Raw genomic sequence first — 15,922 nt, forward strand, 5'->3', positions numbered from 1 at the left:
CAAAAGCAGGAGTGAACATTTCGATTCAGTATTTATAAGGGAGTTTCACTTAACCTTGACTCCAGTCCTTCTCGCTTCATTGTGCCGCAGGCCCTGAGTAAGATAATGAGTCTGTTGGGGTAAACTAAGAAGAATTTCTTATTTTCACCATCCCATTTTAATACGCCACTATAAATAATGTGAGGATGACATGAATAATTCACATGATGTCACCATCTGTCTTCTTTTTTAATGTCACAAGACGAGGGAAAGCGCCATTCTTTTTCTTGAGAGTTGTTAGGACCGGACCAGGTGGTGTTAGGAAAGGGAGCTAGCATTCCGAATGTCTCCTTATGTGAAAGCATGAACAGACTTAGGTCACAATTATTGCTTTCTATTTAGAACAGTTCGAATATACTAGTGTTATCTCCCTAATGACAGCGGTGATACTGCAGGAGTCTTACAGGGTATGTACTTGTGTTTAAAAACCTGTTTAATCGACTTGGGGAGAACTGGAAAATCAGGTCCTTCCTTTTTTGGAGATGGCTGGGAGCAGTTCTTGCTGCAAACCACCCTGTTTCTTGTCCTCAATAAGAGGCGTATGCTGTGATGAAAGAGATAGAAACATTTAAATGATATTTTGCATTGAATCCTAAGAGGCAGTGATAAGGAAAGAAATTAGGCTGTTATCTTTCACACCTGGGCCCAGTTCACCAGTTGTCAGGCAACTCCATCCGTGTTTCCCACTTTTCTCAGCCCTTTGGAAAATCTCTTCCATGTTGTTCTGCCATTCAGAATAGCACAGCCTGGACTTGGCTGATGTATACTCTTACGTAGTCTTAGATGCTTAAGCATTAGCTTAATTAGAAGGTTAGTTTCTCACGAGGTAGAACCGAAAGATCGAAGCCTTACCCTTGCTCTTAAGGAAAAGACTTAGAAGTGATCAGGTTGAACAGTCTCTCGTCTGTGCAGTGCTTGGACCCCGCCAGCTTACCTAGCACGGTCTAGAAAAAGGACAGCAATCACAGCAGGAGCACTTTAGAGAATGTAGGTTTTCTCAATACCCTTATAACTTCAGCTTCCATTAATTTATCGAATAACAGATAGGGAAACTTTACTTCCAATTTTTTGGCATTGTCTATTTCAGAGAAATGGTACCCTTGCACCACTCTTGGAAATGAATGTTGGCTGAGTGCTCATTTCGCAGCGGCTTATGCCAGGTCCCGTGCTCAGAGTAGGGGGGATAGATTGGACTCAGTGCTCGTCCTCAAGGAGCTTACAGTTTGGTCACGGAGCTAAGATGTGTACACAAAGTGGAAAGGGACAGGTAAAGGACAGGACTGAGTGACAGAGTCAGAAAGGAGTCCTGGAGGACTAGGATAGGGTAGGTAGGATTTGGATAGGTAGGTATGCAGGGGATGTTGGGTGGAGGGACATCGAGGCAGCAGTAACACCATCATAACGACGGCCGGGGGCATATTAATTGCTGTGGAATTGGAATGTCTGGTGAAATTTCAAAAGCCAAAATCACCCGTGAAATATCTCAGCAGCTGGGCGCCTGGGTGGCTCAGTGGTTAAAGCCTCTGCCTTCGGCTCAGGTCATGATCTCAGGGTCCTGGGATCTACTCCCGCTTCGGGCTCTCTGCTCAGCAGGGAGCCTGCCTCCTCCTCCTCTCTCTCTCTGCCTGCCTCTCTGCCTACTTGTGATCTGTCAAATAAATTTTTAAAAGTCTTAAAAAAAAAAAAAAAAGAAATATCTCAGCAGCAAAGAGCTCCTCAGAGGCAACTGTTGGCTGGGGCAGCAGGTAGATTTTTACAGTAACCTTCTGGAGATCATTGGTTAATTACCTGCCAAGGAGGTCTCTTCAGTGGTGAGGACTTGAGGCTAAAGAGAAGTAGGGGACCCTCAGCATCCATGGAAACTGGTACTTTGTATAGAAGTGGCTTTGTGATAATTTTAAAATCATTGAGATGGGGTCAAGGATGTTCATTACAGCATGATTTATATCTAACAGTAAAACATTTGAAATAATCCAAATGTCTGTTAGAGGGAAATCGTCAACTAAGTTTTAGTACCTCTCCTCAATGTAATATAGTGGAGCCTTTTAGTTTTTTGACATAAAACATTTTGATATGTATTTTTTTATTCTATTCTATCCTATTCTGTTTATTTATTTTTAAAGATTTTATTTATTTGTCACAGAGAGAGAGAGAGAGAGCACACAAACAGGGGGAGCAGCAGGCAGAGGGAGAATCAAGGTTCCCGCTGAGTGAGGAGTGCAATGTGGGACTTGATTCCAGGTCCCTGGGATCATGACCTGAGCCGAAGGCAGACGCCTAACCAGCTGAGCCACCCAGGTGCCCCGATATGTGTATTTTTAAAGTAGGATATGATACCAGGGAAGGTCAGATGCTTCTCTCGTACTTCCCCACTCCCTTCACCCGACAACCCTGGGCCCCCATTCTCTTCCCCTATAATATATAATTTCAAAGGAAAAATGACTAGAAAGATAATACTGCATTTGTCTATGAAGTTTAATGTATATCAAGCCCTTCCTATTTGCCAGGCACTGTCCTCTTAAGTGCTTGGGATATAGTGGGAGCAGAAATGGAGATGGTATTTTTCTGGCATTTATGAGGCAGTGATAGGAGAAATGGCTGTGAATCAAATAATCACACAAATAAATGCATGGCTGTTTGAGTATGTAAGTGCCAGAAAGGAAAAAGGATGCAGTGCTAGAAGGTGGGTTGTAGTTAGGGAAGGGGCAGTCAGTAAAGGTTTTCCTGAGGAAGTGATGTTTGAGCTGAGATTTTTTTTTTAAGATTTATTTATTTGATTTGGGGGTGGCATGCAGAGAGAGAGAATCTCAAGCACACTGCCTGCTGAGCACCAAGCCTGGCAAAGCAGGGCTGGATCCTAGGACCCATGAGATCATGGTCTGAGCCGGAACTGTGCTCACCTGACCTAGCCACCCAGGTGCCCCTGCGCTGAGATTTAATGGGTGCATGGGAGCCAGCTGGATGAAAAGAGGGGAGAAGAGCATTTCTGGCAGGGAAGTAGAATGTGCAAAGGCCCTGTGGTTGGAGGGGGGGCATGGAACTCAAAGACAGCCAGTAGGGCTGAGCTAGATTGTGAGGAGCAGAATAGTACAAGAAGGAAGATTTTACCTTTTAATATTTCCATGTGATCATATATTTCTTTTATAATAAGCAGTCATGTAAAATATTAGATGATCTGTCCAGGTGGCTCTTCTTTGCATCTCTTTTGAAGATAGTCATACAGAAGATATGCAGTTAGAAAATAAGATTCATTTGAATTTGGACCCAGAGGTAGACTAATGTATTATTTATTAGCTCAGTTTATAGGGCACTTTCCTTCCAGTGAATGCAGAAAATCATAGGTGTGCAGTTAATAGATCGATACTGAAAACAGTCGGCAGCAGGACCCGCTAACAGTGACATCTTCCATATTTGCCCTTCTTTCGTGAAGTCCGGGATGAAGAAACTACGATCACTAAAAGTCTGGTTCTCTTAGATTGGGTTTTTGAGCCCATCGTTATTTTAAATGAACTTCCCGGAGAAGGGAAATTTCGAGAGCTAAGAAGATTTTATTATTTTTGCTTTTAGGTTACAGGGGGCTCCAGTGGTATTGGAAAGTGTATCGCTATCGAGTGCTATAAGCAAGGAGCGTTCATAACTCTGGTGGCACGGAATGAGGTAAGTCTTCTGGGTGTGTCGTTACCCACTTCCTTTTTCGGCTTTAGATTTGCGGGAGAGGCCGTGCCCGTGTCCTGGGATTTGGATTTCTGGTTCCAGGTGTGATTTTTGAACCACTGGTTGTTTCTCATATTCGGGGCAAAGACTTCTCAGTTGAAGCCAGGCCAGCTTCACAAATATTTATTTAGTTTCACCGACTGTTAGGCAACATGGGAGGCTCTGCGCTTTTGGGTGGGAGAGGCCTCAGGGAGCCAGGGAGGGCGTCCACCTGCCAGGAGGAGGCGGCAGGGCGGATCACAGGGCTGATAGCCGCGGCCTGATCAGGACGGGCAGGTGTCTCCCTGGAATTTGCTTATTATCCAGATGATGTCCATCTCTAATGAGACCCACACTCCACCAGGGACTCTTGTTGCTCCCCAGCACTGTAGCAAAACATGTGTTTTTCTGTGTCGAGTCAACACAAGGTCTGTTTTTCTTTTCTTTCTTTCTTTTTTATCCCCCCAGGGTCTGTTATTCTTGCCACAGCTGTTTCCACAGCCAAAGCAATGACACTGTGTTCACACGAACAGTTGTGGAGTCCTCTCGCTCCGGGGAGGCATGGGGAGGCGCGGTGGGGGAGGCGACCATGGCTGTGTTGTCAGCCACCTGCCATTGTTCCGTGCCTGGTGCCATGCTTGGCTCCTGGCGGGTGCTCAAAACAGGGTTGTGGGATGGAGACATGAAGGGAGGCTGGTGGAAGGAATGGGGACGTCTGTGTGGCATCTTTGCCTGGGGACTTCGGATTCTCATATGCCAAAGGAGGGCAACGGTGGGGTGACGGACCACTCAGGTGGGGGTACACAGCTACCCAGGAGCACCTCGGGAAGGGGGGAAATGTTTAAATATTGGCACAGAATTAGGCTTCAATGTTCATAATTTCTTCTTAAAATCAAGAAAGGCAGAATTGCTACTTCCCGTTTGTCCTGATATCTCTAACAGTGAATTTGCTTTGGCATTAAAGCCACTTTATGGGAAGGAAAATGTCACTTTATTTTATTTTATTAATGACTTTGTTTATTTACTTTTGAGAGAGAGATTGAGAGAGCACGAGTGAAGAAGAGGGGCAGAGGGAGAAGCAGGCTTCCGGCTGAGCAGGGAGCCTGATGCGGGGCTCGATCCCAGGACCCTGGGATCATGACCTGAGCCCAAGGCAGACGCTTAGCCAATTGAGCCACCCAGGCACCCAGAAAACATAACTTTAATAAAATGACATTATTTGAGATGTAAACAATGTTGAGATTTGATACAAGATAGATGAAAAGGAAGCAGGGGTGGCCCCAAGTTTCAGGTGCTCAAAAGCTCTTTCTGTGGGTCCTTGCATTGCTAGACATGAATGAGCAGATGAGCCTTCTGGCTTCCAGAAATTCTTTATTTTCTAATATAATTATTTATTCCAATTGTGACAAAGGCAAGTTGTGTCTATATTTATTAATAGAATATTATTTTATTATAGACACATCCATGTTCAGAAGCCCACGTGTCTTTCTGGAGGATTCCCCTCCTCTCTTCTTCTCTAGCTGTCTTGATTTTTTTTTTTTTAAGATTTTATTTATTTGTTTTACAGAAAAGAGAAATCACAAGCAGGCAGAGAAGCAGGCAGAGAGAGGGGGAAGCAGGCTCCCTGCTGAGCAGAGAGCCCAATGCAGGACTCGATCCCAGAACCCTGAGATCGTGACCTGAGCCGAAGGCAGAGGCTTAACCCACTGAGCCACCCAGGCACCCCTGATGTTTTTAAATTACAACTTTTAGAACAAATTGTGAACTGCCAACTGATAAATCTCTCTTCTTGAAAAATGAGCCAGACAAGCAAAATTGAGACCTTGGAAGAATCTCTCAGTTACAGGATGGCTTTTCTTGTTCAAGATTATTCTCGGAAAGTAGCCAGGATTAGGTTTCCTCCATCTATCTAAAAGAGTGATTTTTTTAGTATATTTGCTTTTATGGGAGAGGAGGAAGATATCGGACACTCTCACAAAAGCACACTTGATGTGGGATCACAGGATATAGCAGGGCCATGTGGGGGTTCTTGGTTTATGTCACACTCACTGATGTCAGATCCAAACATTTATTAGCATTGAGATGGTGCCTGTCAGCAATTAGTACTGTTAATTGGGATTTTGCAGTTCATTTATTTTTCTGTTATCTTTCAGAAAACCCTTGCTATCACTTAAAATCATAGCTGAACATAACTTTACAGCTCCTTTCTTTCATACCCTGTGGCCCAAAGCTGTACAGTACAGAGGCTGTCTTGAGAGTTTTCTGAACTTTAATAAATACTTACACAAATAATTGCTTTTTCGCCCCATTTAAACAAACAAGCAGACAAATAGACAATCGCCAGAACTAATCGTTGTCTGTTGCTTTCAGGACAAGCTGCTGCAGGCAAAGAAAGAAATTGAAAAGCACTCTATTAATGATAAACAGGTATGATCCGTCTTCGGGATACATTTTCTGAACTAGTCAGCGCAGCTGTGTAGAGGGAAGAAAAGTGTTGTTTGAACTGCAAATAGTTCATGTAAAGCACGTAGGATTTTCCTAGTTAAGATACGTATTAGACAGTTTTTTAAAAAGTGGAGTCGTTTGAATTATCTTCGAGTTCAGGTTGTTACCAAAAACGTATAGACTTTGACTTACACGCACCAATGATCAAATAATGTTTTTCTAGAAAGTGATTTTATTTCAGTTATTTATTTAAGGTAACTAACTTTATATAAACACTTAAGGGGAAAGGGGCACTACATTTATTTTTTTGGTTATGGTATTTTTTGATGAATAAAATGGTGTGTATGTATATATGTATGGTTCAGTATGAAACATAATAACAGATTACTGTGGCACTTATCACCCAGCTTAAGAAATGAGATGTACTGGGCCCCCGGAGCGCCCTCTGGGAGCCCATATCAGCTGCCCATATCCTCTGGTCTCATTTCTAGAGGCAACCCCTGATTTATATGTTGATTCATCCTTTGCTCTTTTCATAATTTCACTAGAGGGTGTACATAACCCTAAATAAGATACTGTTTATTTCTGCTTCTCTTTGAACTTGATGGCACCATCCTTATTTTTTTGGTCAGACTTCTTGAGGCATACCTCACGTACCATTGAGTTCACCAGTTCAAGTGTACGATTCAGCGCCTACCCGCAGAGTTGCACCACCTGCGCCAGAATCGCTTTAGAGCTTTCCTGTCACCCTGTAAAGAAAGTCGGGACCTTGTCACCCCCATTCCTCCCGACCCCCCAGCCCCAGGCAATCCCTAATCTGCTTTCTGCCTCTGTAGATTTGTAGGACGTCATTCTCTAAGTATTTTTGTGCAACTTGATTTCTTCCCTAGAGACTGCTTTAGAGATATTTCTGCATTGTTGCATAAAGTCTTAGTTTATCCATTTTTTACTGCTATGTAACATTTTCCTGGATATATTTAGAAGACCTGTTGTTCATCAGTTCTACTGTTGGTGGATGTTTTGTTTCCAGCTTTTTGGTTAGTTTTACATCTTGCTGTTACTGAAGTTTTTCTCCATGTCTCTGTGCGTGTGTGCAAGGATGTCTGTGTCTGGAAATGGAATTGTGGAGGTAGAGTTACAGCGCACACGCATCTTCCGCTTCAGCGGAGTGGGCGCACGCCCACCCGTAGTGCTCCAGGCCTCCTGTTGCCTCACATCCTTGCCAACACTTGGTATTGGCAGGCTTACTAATTTTTGCCTTTCGGATGGGTTTTAAATGGTATTTCACTGTATTTTTTTGAAATTTTAAAATTATTTTTTAAAAAATACTTCATAATTTGAGAGAAAGAGTGTCTGTGTGAGCTCAGGGGAGGAGCAGAGGGGAGGGAGAGGGAAAGACTCTCAAGCAGACTCCACATAAAGTGAATGCAGAGCCGGGTGCAGGGCTCGATCCCACCACCCGACACCCCGCGATCCTGACCTGAGCCAAAAGCAAGAGTCAGACGCCTAGCCTACTGAGCCACCCCGTGCCCCACACTGTAGTTTTAGTAGCCTCTTTTTCCCCCTCCAAAATACGTGAGAGCTCTTTCCACGTCAAGAAAAATAAATCAGCCTTGCCTTTTGTAACTGCCGTAGCAGTCTAGGGACCCACTGGTCCGCAGTCGTCCCCCAGGCGGTGCCGCCGCCGTGTCCTCTGCTTTGGCGCCCTGTGCTGCAGGTAGAGGTCATCGTCTGCATCGCCTCGTGTCCATGTGTGGCGTCTTCCCCAGTACCTTGGCTTCTGTGCCCCCTTCCCTGGAGCCCGAGAGCTTCGGAAAGCTGCCATCTCAGCAAATCTCCCCGTTTTCTTTTTTTCCATAGTCATGTGAGTTCTGATCGAGGAGGACGTCTCCCGTCAAAGCGCGGCGCTCGCGTGCTCCTGGCTGAAGGCCAGGCCTGCTGTCAGCAGCCTCTCCCTGCCCTGGACTCGTTCGCCCCGACTCCCGCCCCCGCCTCAGCCATCAGAAGGCTTGAGGTCATGTGGCAAGTTCCTGGCACCTCCGTCAGGGAAAGGGAGGATGGGCTGGGCCGGGCCAGAAGGGCTTCGCTGCACAGCTTAGCACAAGCAGAGCCGCGGGGACACGTTTTTCCTGGTGATTTGTGAACCCCCCCCTTTTTTTTTAAATTTTGCTTATCTGTGGGTTAGCTTTTATTTATAGTAAATGATCTAATACTGTATAAAAAGCCTCATATAAAAATCCTGGTTACAGGAATAAAACCCAAGGGCAGCGCCTCTGGAATATTCCAGGTCACATTTGCGAAGGGGGTCGTTTCCTTTCCTTAGGGATTTAGCTCCTTTGGATGGCGCTCCTTCCTGCATCAGATAAGACTTCCTGCCCGCCGCATCAGGTTGTCGGGCAGCCCCCTTGTGTCGTGGCTTTATTCTTTGCGTCGTGTCTTTTCAGAGCTGGAAGGGAGCTTTGTGGTCACTAGCTTCTGACACCCTGGCCGGAGCAGGTGAGGCCAGCGCCGCCTCCTCGGGTCCCGCCCAGCTAGTGGGTGAAGGGGCAGGACTGGAACCCAGGCCTGCCAGGCCTGCGCCTGTACCTATGCCAGCCCCTTCTCCCGCACCGCACACCCCCTTCAACTAGCAGCCACGCACGGGCGCGTGAGTGGAAGTGGACGTGTGGACGTGCCCTCCTGTGCACAGTCCTTCTGTCTGTCCCCCAGCTTGGCGGCCAGTCTCCACCCAGAAGAACTCACGGAAAGACTGAGAAGTGGAGAAATGCCTTTCTGCTTCTCTCCGCGACCCCCCCTTGGAACACAGAACATTCCGATGTCAGAGGCTAAGCTCTGGATTTGAAAACGTTATCCAAAAAGGGAAATTAAAACAATAGCTCATTGTTAGTCCTCATTAGTATTTTGAACTGCTATTTTATCAATTTTTGTCCAAGTAAGCACGGAAATAAGTGCTTTTTTTCCTCCCCCTTCCTTCTTCCCTTCCTTCCCTTCTTCCTTTCCAAAGACTGAACGGAACTGTTTTCCGTGGCCAGCCCGGGCTGGGCTCTTCCTGGCGTCTGTCTGTACTGGAACCCCTGTGCGTGGCCCCATTCGGACTGGGTGGGCTCTGGGGCTTGATTGGTGACCCCTGGGAGTGGGCGGCCCGTCCAAAGTCAGGCACCTCAAGCTCCCACAAGCCCCGAGGGACCCTTGGCCTTGAAAGATAAAGTCACTGGGCTCAGACTCAAAGTAAGGGGGCTTCTGCGAGTAGGTGGTGTTTGCTGGTCTCTATTCCCCCCCGACGAAGTGGAGCCCCAACAGGGCCATCGGAGCTCGGGGACTGCTCCAAGGGGAGTATTTTTTTGAGCTGATTTATTAGATTTATCGTTTTTATTTTTAACGACCTTAGATGTTAACAGCTTGAGATGCAATTCATATACACTTTATTTATTCTTTATGTAATTTATGTGCTCTTTTTAACGGCCGGAGCTGTAATTGATGTCCAGTAAACCACATCCATGTGAAGAGTACAGTTCGATGGCTTTTGACAGATGTATACGTGTGTAAAAGTGGCGCTGACATCCAGACACGGAACATGTCCCTGCCCGCAGGGTTCCGCTTACCTCCTCGTGGCCCAGGCCTCCCTCCACGGCGGGCCGCAGCTGGTCGCAGAGCTGCTTCAGTCACTGCAGATCAGAGGCATGCCCCGAGGAGCGTTCTACATTTCTTTTCCTTTCTGTTTCCGGGTGAAACTGATAAAAATTGTATGCACTTAAGGGGCACAGTGTGACGACCTGATGCACGTTGGCGTCGTGAAACGCTTGCCCCGGCAAGTTGATGCACACACCCGTCACCTCACGCGGTTCCTTCGCGTGCGTGTCGAGAGCACCTAAGAGCTGCTCTTCTGGGGACCTCACGTACACACTAGAGTCGTTCCTGTTGGCAGTCAGTGTTCTGTCCATGAGACCCCCGGGACTTACTTATCTTACGCCCGAAAGCATGTACTTTGACCCACATTTCTTAAGACATGTTTTTGAGTTTGCGCAAGAGAGTTTTCTGTGAAAACTGCCAAGAAAATTAGGCTCCACAGTTGCGCTGTCAGCAGATTTCCAACCGCGCAATCTGTGCCTACAGAGGCAGACTTCCCAGCTATTGGAAAGAATTGCCTTTACGTTAAAAAAATTCTTTAAAAATTCCTTTCAGACACCTGCGTGGCTTTGATCATTTTTTTTTTTTCTCTTCCTAACAGGTGGTGCTTTGTATATCCGTTGACGTTTCTCAAGACTACAGCCAAGTAGAGAACGTCATAAAACAAGTAAGAGGTTGGGCTATAGCTGGAACTCATTCACTTGCCTTTCAGTTGGTTCTTCCCGTCCTGGTGTGTGGCTGGGAACTGACGAGCATCTCTGGCACTTTGATAGTTGTTGTCATTGATGTGCTACAAAGTGATTCTTCTCTTCTTTTACTTCACGCCTGCTCTCATAAATTTTTCCAGGCACAGGAGAAACTGGGCCCAGTAGACATGCTGGTGAACTGTGCGGGAATGTCACTTTCGGGAAAATTTGAAGATCTTGAAGTTAGTACTTTTGAGGTAAGTAGCCATTTGCTTTTTTTTTTTTTTTTTTTTAAGTTTTATTTCTTTATTTGACAGACAGAGATCACAAGCAGGCAGAGAGGCAGGCAGAGAGAGAGGAAGGGAAGCAGGCTCCCTGCTAAGCAGAGACCCGGATGTGGGGCTCGATCCCAGGACCCTGAGACCATGACCTGAGCCGAAGGCAGAGGCTTAACCCACTGAGCCACCCAGGCGCCCCGCCACGTGCTTTTTGCTCATCGGGCAACTCATACGCTCCAAGCAGAGCAGGGCCACAGGAGAAGGCTTTGCAACTGAAACAGATAAAATGCATTTGGATTTTCTAGAAGCTTTAGAAGGCTGGGGGAAGGTTGGACAAGGTTTTGATCCCAGCGCCATGACCATCCAAACTTAAGAGCTTTGACGTGTCTCTGGACCTTGGTCCACCCGGCTGTACGACCCCCAGCCTGACCTGCATCACGGTGACCATTCACCGCGGGCCTCTCTGCAAGAGGTTCTCTGTGAGCCGAGAGATGCTGGATTCTCACCTCAGCCATCGGGGTTTGGAACAGCGGTAAGCCAGCAAAGTTTAAGAGCAGACTCTTTGGGGTTGCGAAGTCAAGACGAAAAGACAACCCATCCTATTTTGGTTTGTATTTTTAAACAGATTTGCCAGGGACCGTCTCTTAGTAATCTCTGTCAGCTCTCAGTAAGTGGACAGCAGTTGTGCAGTCCTTCTAGAGTCCAGGAGAGTTTTTTAGTGGATGTTGCCTCAACTGTCTTTTCCTTCATGATCCGCGGTAGTGGATTTGGATGTTTTACTCCGCGAAGGTCACGTTTGCGGAGGAGGGCACTGGGGGAGCTTCTGGGGGGCTGGGGAGGCGCTGTGAACTCTCCGATTTAAAGCCCGGTCGGGAGCGTCCAGAGGCAGCTGGGAGCCGAGGGCCGCCTTATCTGGGGCCCGAGTGTCGGCCGGCCCCTTTATCAACTCGGCATGAAAGGCGGTGGTCGGGGCCGCTCGCCTTGACCGCAGGTTATCGGGGCGAGGGGGGCCGGTTCCCGCAGCTGGGTGCAGTCGGCTGGGGAGGACGGCGGACACTGCGGAGGTGGCCCGCGCCGTCGGGTGTGTGGGAGGGTGTGTGGACGGTGTGAGCGTGAGTGAGTGTGTGTGCGTGAAGGACTGTGTGCTTGTGTGTGTGTAGGAGACAGAGAGAGCAGCTAACGGAGGGGGAATGCGCGGACTCCCCCTGACCGAGTGTGGGCGGTGAGCTCACCAGGAGGCCGGTATGGGGCGGGGGGGCGGTGGTGGTGGTGGTGGTGGTGGTGGTGGTGGAGGAGGAGGAGGAGGAGGAGGAGGAGGAGGCTGAGGAGGGCTGGGGGGTGAGGGGTCAGCTTCTGGAGCGTGGTGGGGCGGAGCAGGGGCCAGAAGGCCTGGGCCCTTGAAGGCCACCACGGGGAATTTGGCTTTTAGTCCAAAACCCTTGAAGAGGCCTGAGCCCTGCCAGGCATGGTGTGTCCCGGTGTTGAGAGGCTCTCTGTGCCGGCTGTGGCAGGGCGCTGGGAAGGCGGTGTCAGAGGCCGGGCGGGGGGTGGTGACGTGGCGGCATTTGGGGGTAAACTCGGAATGAGGGGGCGGGGGGTGGAGAGGGGCACACGAGGGGCTGTTGGAAGTGGTCCTGCCCCAGGGAGACCCAGACTTTGGTAACCCAAAGCCTATGGCCTCTGTCCCAGTGACAAGGCCTCTTCCCAACTGCCCTGAATGCAGGCATCAGGCCACTGTACTCGGGGCGTCCCTCTGTCTGGCCCACACCTGCCCCCCGCCTTGCTTTCCCCCCTTGTATGTGTCGGTCCCGCAGCGTTTTGGTCAAGGCTCCTCGTCCAGAAGTCCTGCCGGAACCCACACTGCCAGGTCTGATGCATTTTCTGGAGACATGCTTACCTGTTTATGTAACATGAATTCTCTCTTATTTTTTGACTTGATTGTGTTGTTTTGGTTGCTTATCTCGTTTGAACTCGACTGAGACTCACAGGGTCCCCAGCACAAGGGTTCCCTGCACAGGATGGTTGACTGTGGGGTCACAGCTCACAGCTGGGGGACCTCAGCACGTGCCGCGTGGCTCCCCGGGGAGAGGCCTCTTGGAAACTCGTGCCTGCTTCCTCTGGACTCTGACCCTGGTGCCTCTTGCCCTTGCTGATTGTGCTTCGTGCCCTCTGGCTGCCATAAATCTGAGTCCTGGGTACGACGAGGTGTGGCGTCCAGGAGGCCGCCCTGGGAGTCACTCAAACTGGAGGTGGTCTTGGGGAGCACCGGGGCACCTCTCTTAATTTTCCTGTTTAATAGTTTTCTTCGTGGATTCTTAGAGCAATATCCTGTTTTATCTCCCTGTGGTTGTTAGTGATAATTATTTTCACTTTTTGATTGGGATGACATTGCCTCTATGAATTCACGTGGGGAGAGCTGATTCTTAACAATATCAAGCCTTTTAACCTCCGAACGTGGTATATGTCTCCATTTATCTCAATTTTCTTTCATTTCTCTCAGCAGTCTTCTGTGGTTTTCAGAGTATGGGTCTTGCACCTCATTTTTCTGTATTTCCCATTTTCTGATGCCATTAGAAATGGTATTTTTGATGTTAGTTTCTGAGTGTTCATTGCTAATGTAGAGAAATTCAATTGATTTTTGTGTGTTGATCTTGCAGCCTTGCTAAAGTCCATGATTAATTCTAGTGCTCACAGTAATTCTGGTCTAGATTTTCTGCATTTAAGATCGTGTCATCTGCGTTAGTTTTACTTTTCCCGTTCCCATCTGGGCACCCTTGTTGTACCAGCGAGAACGTCCGGCACAGAGTAGAAGTGGTGAGAGCAGACATGCTTGTGGTGTTCCTGATCTTGGGAGAAAACATCTTTTTTGCCATTAAGTATGATGTTTTGTAGTTCTGTTCTCTTTTGTTGTGTTTGGACCGATGCCCTGTACCAAGTTGAGAAACTTCAATTCCAAGTTTACTGAGAGCTTTTTGGTTTTTGGTTGTGTTTTTTGTTTGTGTGTTTTTGAGAGAACATGCACAAGTCGGGGGTGGGGAGGGGCAGAGAGAGAGGGAGAGGGAGAGAATCTTAAGCACACTCCACACCCAGTGCAGGGCCCAACATGGGGCCGGATCCCAGGACCCTGAGATCATGACCTGAGCCAAAATCAAGAGTTGGATGCTTAACCGACTAAGCCACCCAGGTGCCCCAGCTGAGAGAATTTTTATAAGGAATGGAGGTTGAATTTTGTCAGGTGCTTTTTCTGCATTTATTGGGATGATCACAGAGTTCTTTTTTTAGTTGATATGGTGAATTATACTGATTAATTTCCAATGTTAAACCAGCCTTGCATTCCTGGGCTCGACCCCACTTGGCTATTAATCCCTTCTGTGTTCTTGAGGGATATTAGTTGGAGTTTTCTTTTCTTGTATTGTTATTTTCTGATTTTTGTGTAAAGGTAATGCTTGCATCTTGCATAAGTAGGAAAATAGTCCCTCCTCTTCAGTTTTCTGGAAGGATTTGTATAGAATTGATGCTATCCTTCCTTAAATGTTTGCTAGAATTTGCTAGAATTTAGTGAAGCCTTATCTTACCTTATCTCTATGGAAAGTTTTCTAACTGTAATTCAATGTCTTTAATAGATGTAGGGCTACATTTGTATCTTTTTTTTTTTTTTTTAAGATTTTAAATACTTATTTGAATGAGAGAGAGGGAGAGAGAAGGAGTGGGAGAAAGGGCAGAGGGAGAGAATATCCAAGAAGACTCCTGCTGAGGGCAGAACTTGATGTGGGGCTGGATCTCATGATCCGAGAGTCAGACGCTTAACAGACTGAGCCACCCAGGTGCCTCTGCATTTTTATCTTCCTTTCTATTTCTTTCTTGAGTGACCTTTGGTAGCTTGTGGCTTTCAAGGAATTTGTCCATTTCATCCAGGTCATTGAATTGATAGGCACCAAGCTGTTCATCATATTCCCTTCTCATCCCCTTAGAGTTTGTAGTGATAGCACCTCTCCCGTTTTTTATTTTTTTTTAAGATTTTATTTATTTATTTGAGATAGAGAGAGACAGTTAGGCAGAGCGGCAGGCAGAGGGAAAGGGAGAAACATGCTCCCCACCAAGCAGAGAGCCTGATGCAGGGCTCAGTCCCAGGACTCTGGGATCATGACCTGAGCCGGAGGCAGACTGAGCCACCCAGGTGCCCCACCTTTCTGGTTCTTGATATTGATAGTTGTGTGTTTTATCTTTCCCAACCAGCAGGACTTGATATTTATTAATTTCATGGCTCTTCTCAATAAACAGCTTTTGGTCATATTAATTTTCTGTTGTCTTTCTCTTTTCTTTTTCTTTTATTCCCTCTCTTATTTTTGTGATTTCCTTTTTTCGGCTTACTTTTGTTTTAATTTGCTCTTCTTTTTGTAGTTTTTTAGGTGGAAGCTGAGGTCATGCATTTGAGGCCCCTTCCCTCTTCAAATGCAGTGACCCATGCTACAGATTCCAGCTCAGTGATGCTAAGGCAGCGTCCCACACATTCTCATATGTTGTGTTTTCACGTCAGTTCAGTTACAGATACTTTATCATTTCTCTTTTCATTTTTGCTTTGACCCTTGGATGGTCTAAAAGTGTGTTATTTAGTTCCTGAATATTTGGGAGATTTTCCTAAAATCACTTCCTTGCTGATTCCTGATTTAATTCCATTGTGGCTAGTGGACATACTTGTGTGACTTGACTCCTTTAAGATTTGTTGAGACTTGCTTTTGGCCCAACATGCAGCCTCTCCTGTGGCTGTGCACGTGGGAAGACCATGTATCTGCTGTTTCTCGGGCGGAGTGTTCTCCAGTGTCTTTTGGGTCTGGTTGGCGGAAATGTTGTTCAGGCCTTCCATGTCCTGACTGGTTTTGTGTCCCCTTATTCTTACAGTTACTGAAGGAGGGGTATTGAAATCTTGGATTATAATTGTGGATCTGTCTGACTATGTTTTAAATAGACTTTTAGGGGTGTCTGGGTGGCTCAGTTGGTTAAGCGTTCAACTCTTGATGTAGGCTCCGGTCACAATCTCAGGGTTTTGAGATCGAGCCCCGGGTCGGGCTCTGAGCTGGGTGTGGAGTCTGTTTGAGTCTCTCTCTCTCCCTCTGCCCCTCCCCCGCTCCACTCATGTAGGCCCGCATGCTCTCT

The 15,922-nt window shown here is 47.1% G+C and overlaps 1 protein-coding gene across 1 annotated transcript in view; it reads left to right on the top strand.

Annotated features, from left to right (window-relative positions):
• KDSR (3-ketodihydrosphingosine reductase) overlaps nucleotides 1–15,922 on the top strand; it is a 35,953-nt gene that overhangs the window by 1,452 nt on the left and 18,579 nt on the right. Inside the window, exons 2-5 of the mRNA XM_044242853.1 lie at nucleotides 3,607–3,696; nucleotides 6,103–6,159; nucleotides 10,406–10,471; nucleotides 10,652–10,747. Coding sequence (XP_044098788.1) covers nucleotides 3,607–3,696; nucleotides 6,103–6,159; nucleotides 10,406–10,471; nucleotides 10,652–10,747 — 309 coding nt within the window. The remainder of the gene's footprint in view (nucleotides 1–3,606; nucleotides 3,697–6,102; nucleotides 6,160–10,405; nucleotides 10,472–10,651; nucleotides 10,748–15,922) is intronic.

This window comes from Neovison vison, chromosome 3, assembly GCF_020171115.1.
Source record: "Neovison vison isolate M4711 chromosome 3, ASM_NN_V1, whole genome shotgun sequence".
Taxonomy (NCBI): Eukaryota; Metazoa; Chordata; class Mammalia; order Carnivora; family Mustelidae; genus Neogale; species Neogale vison.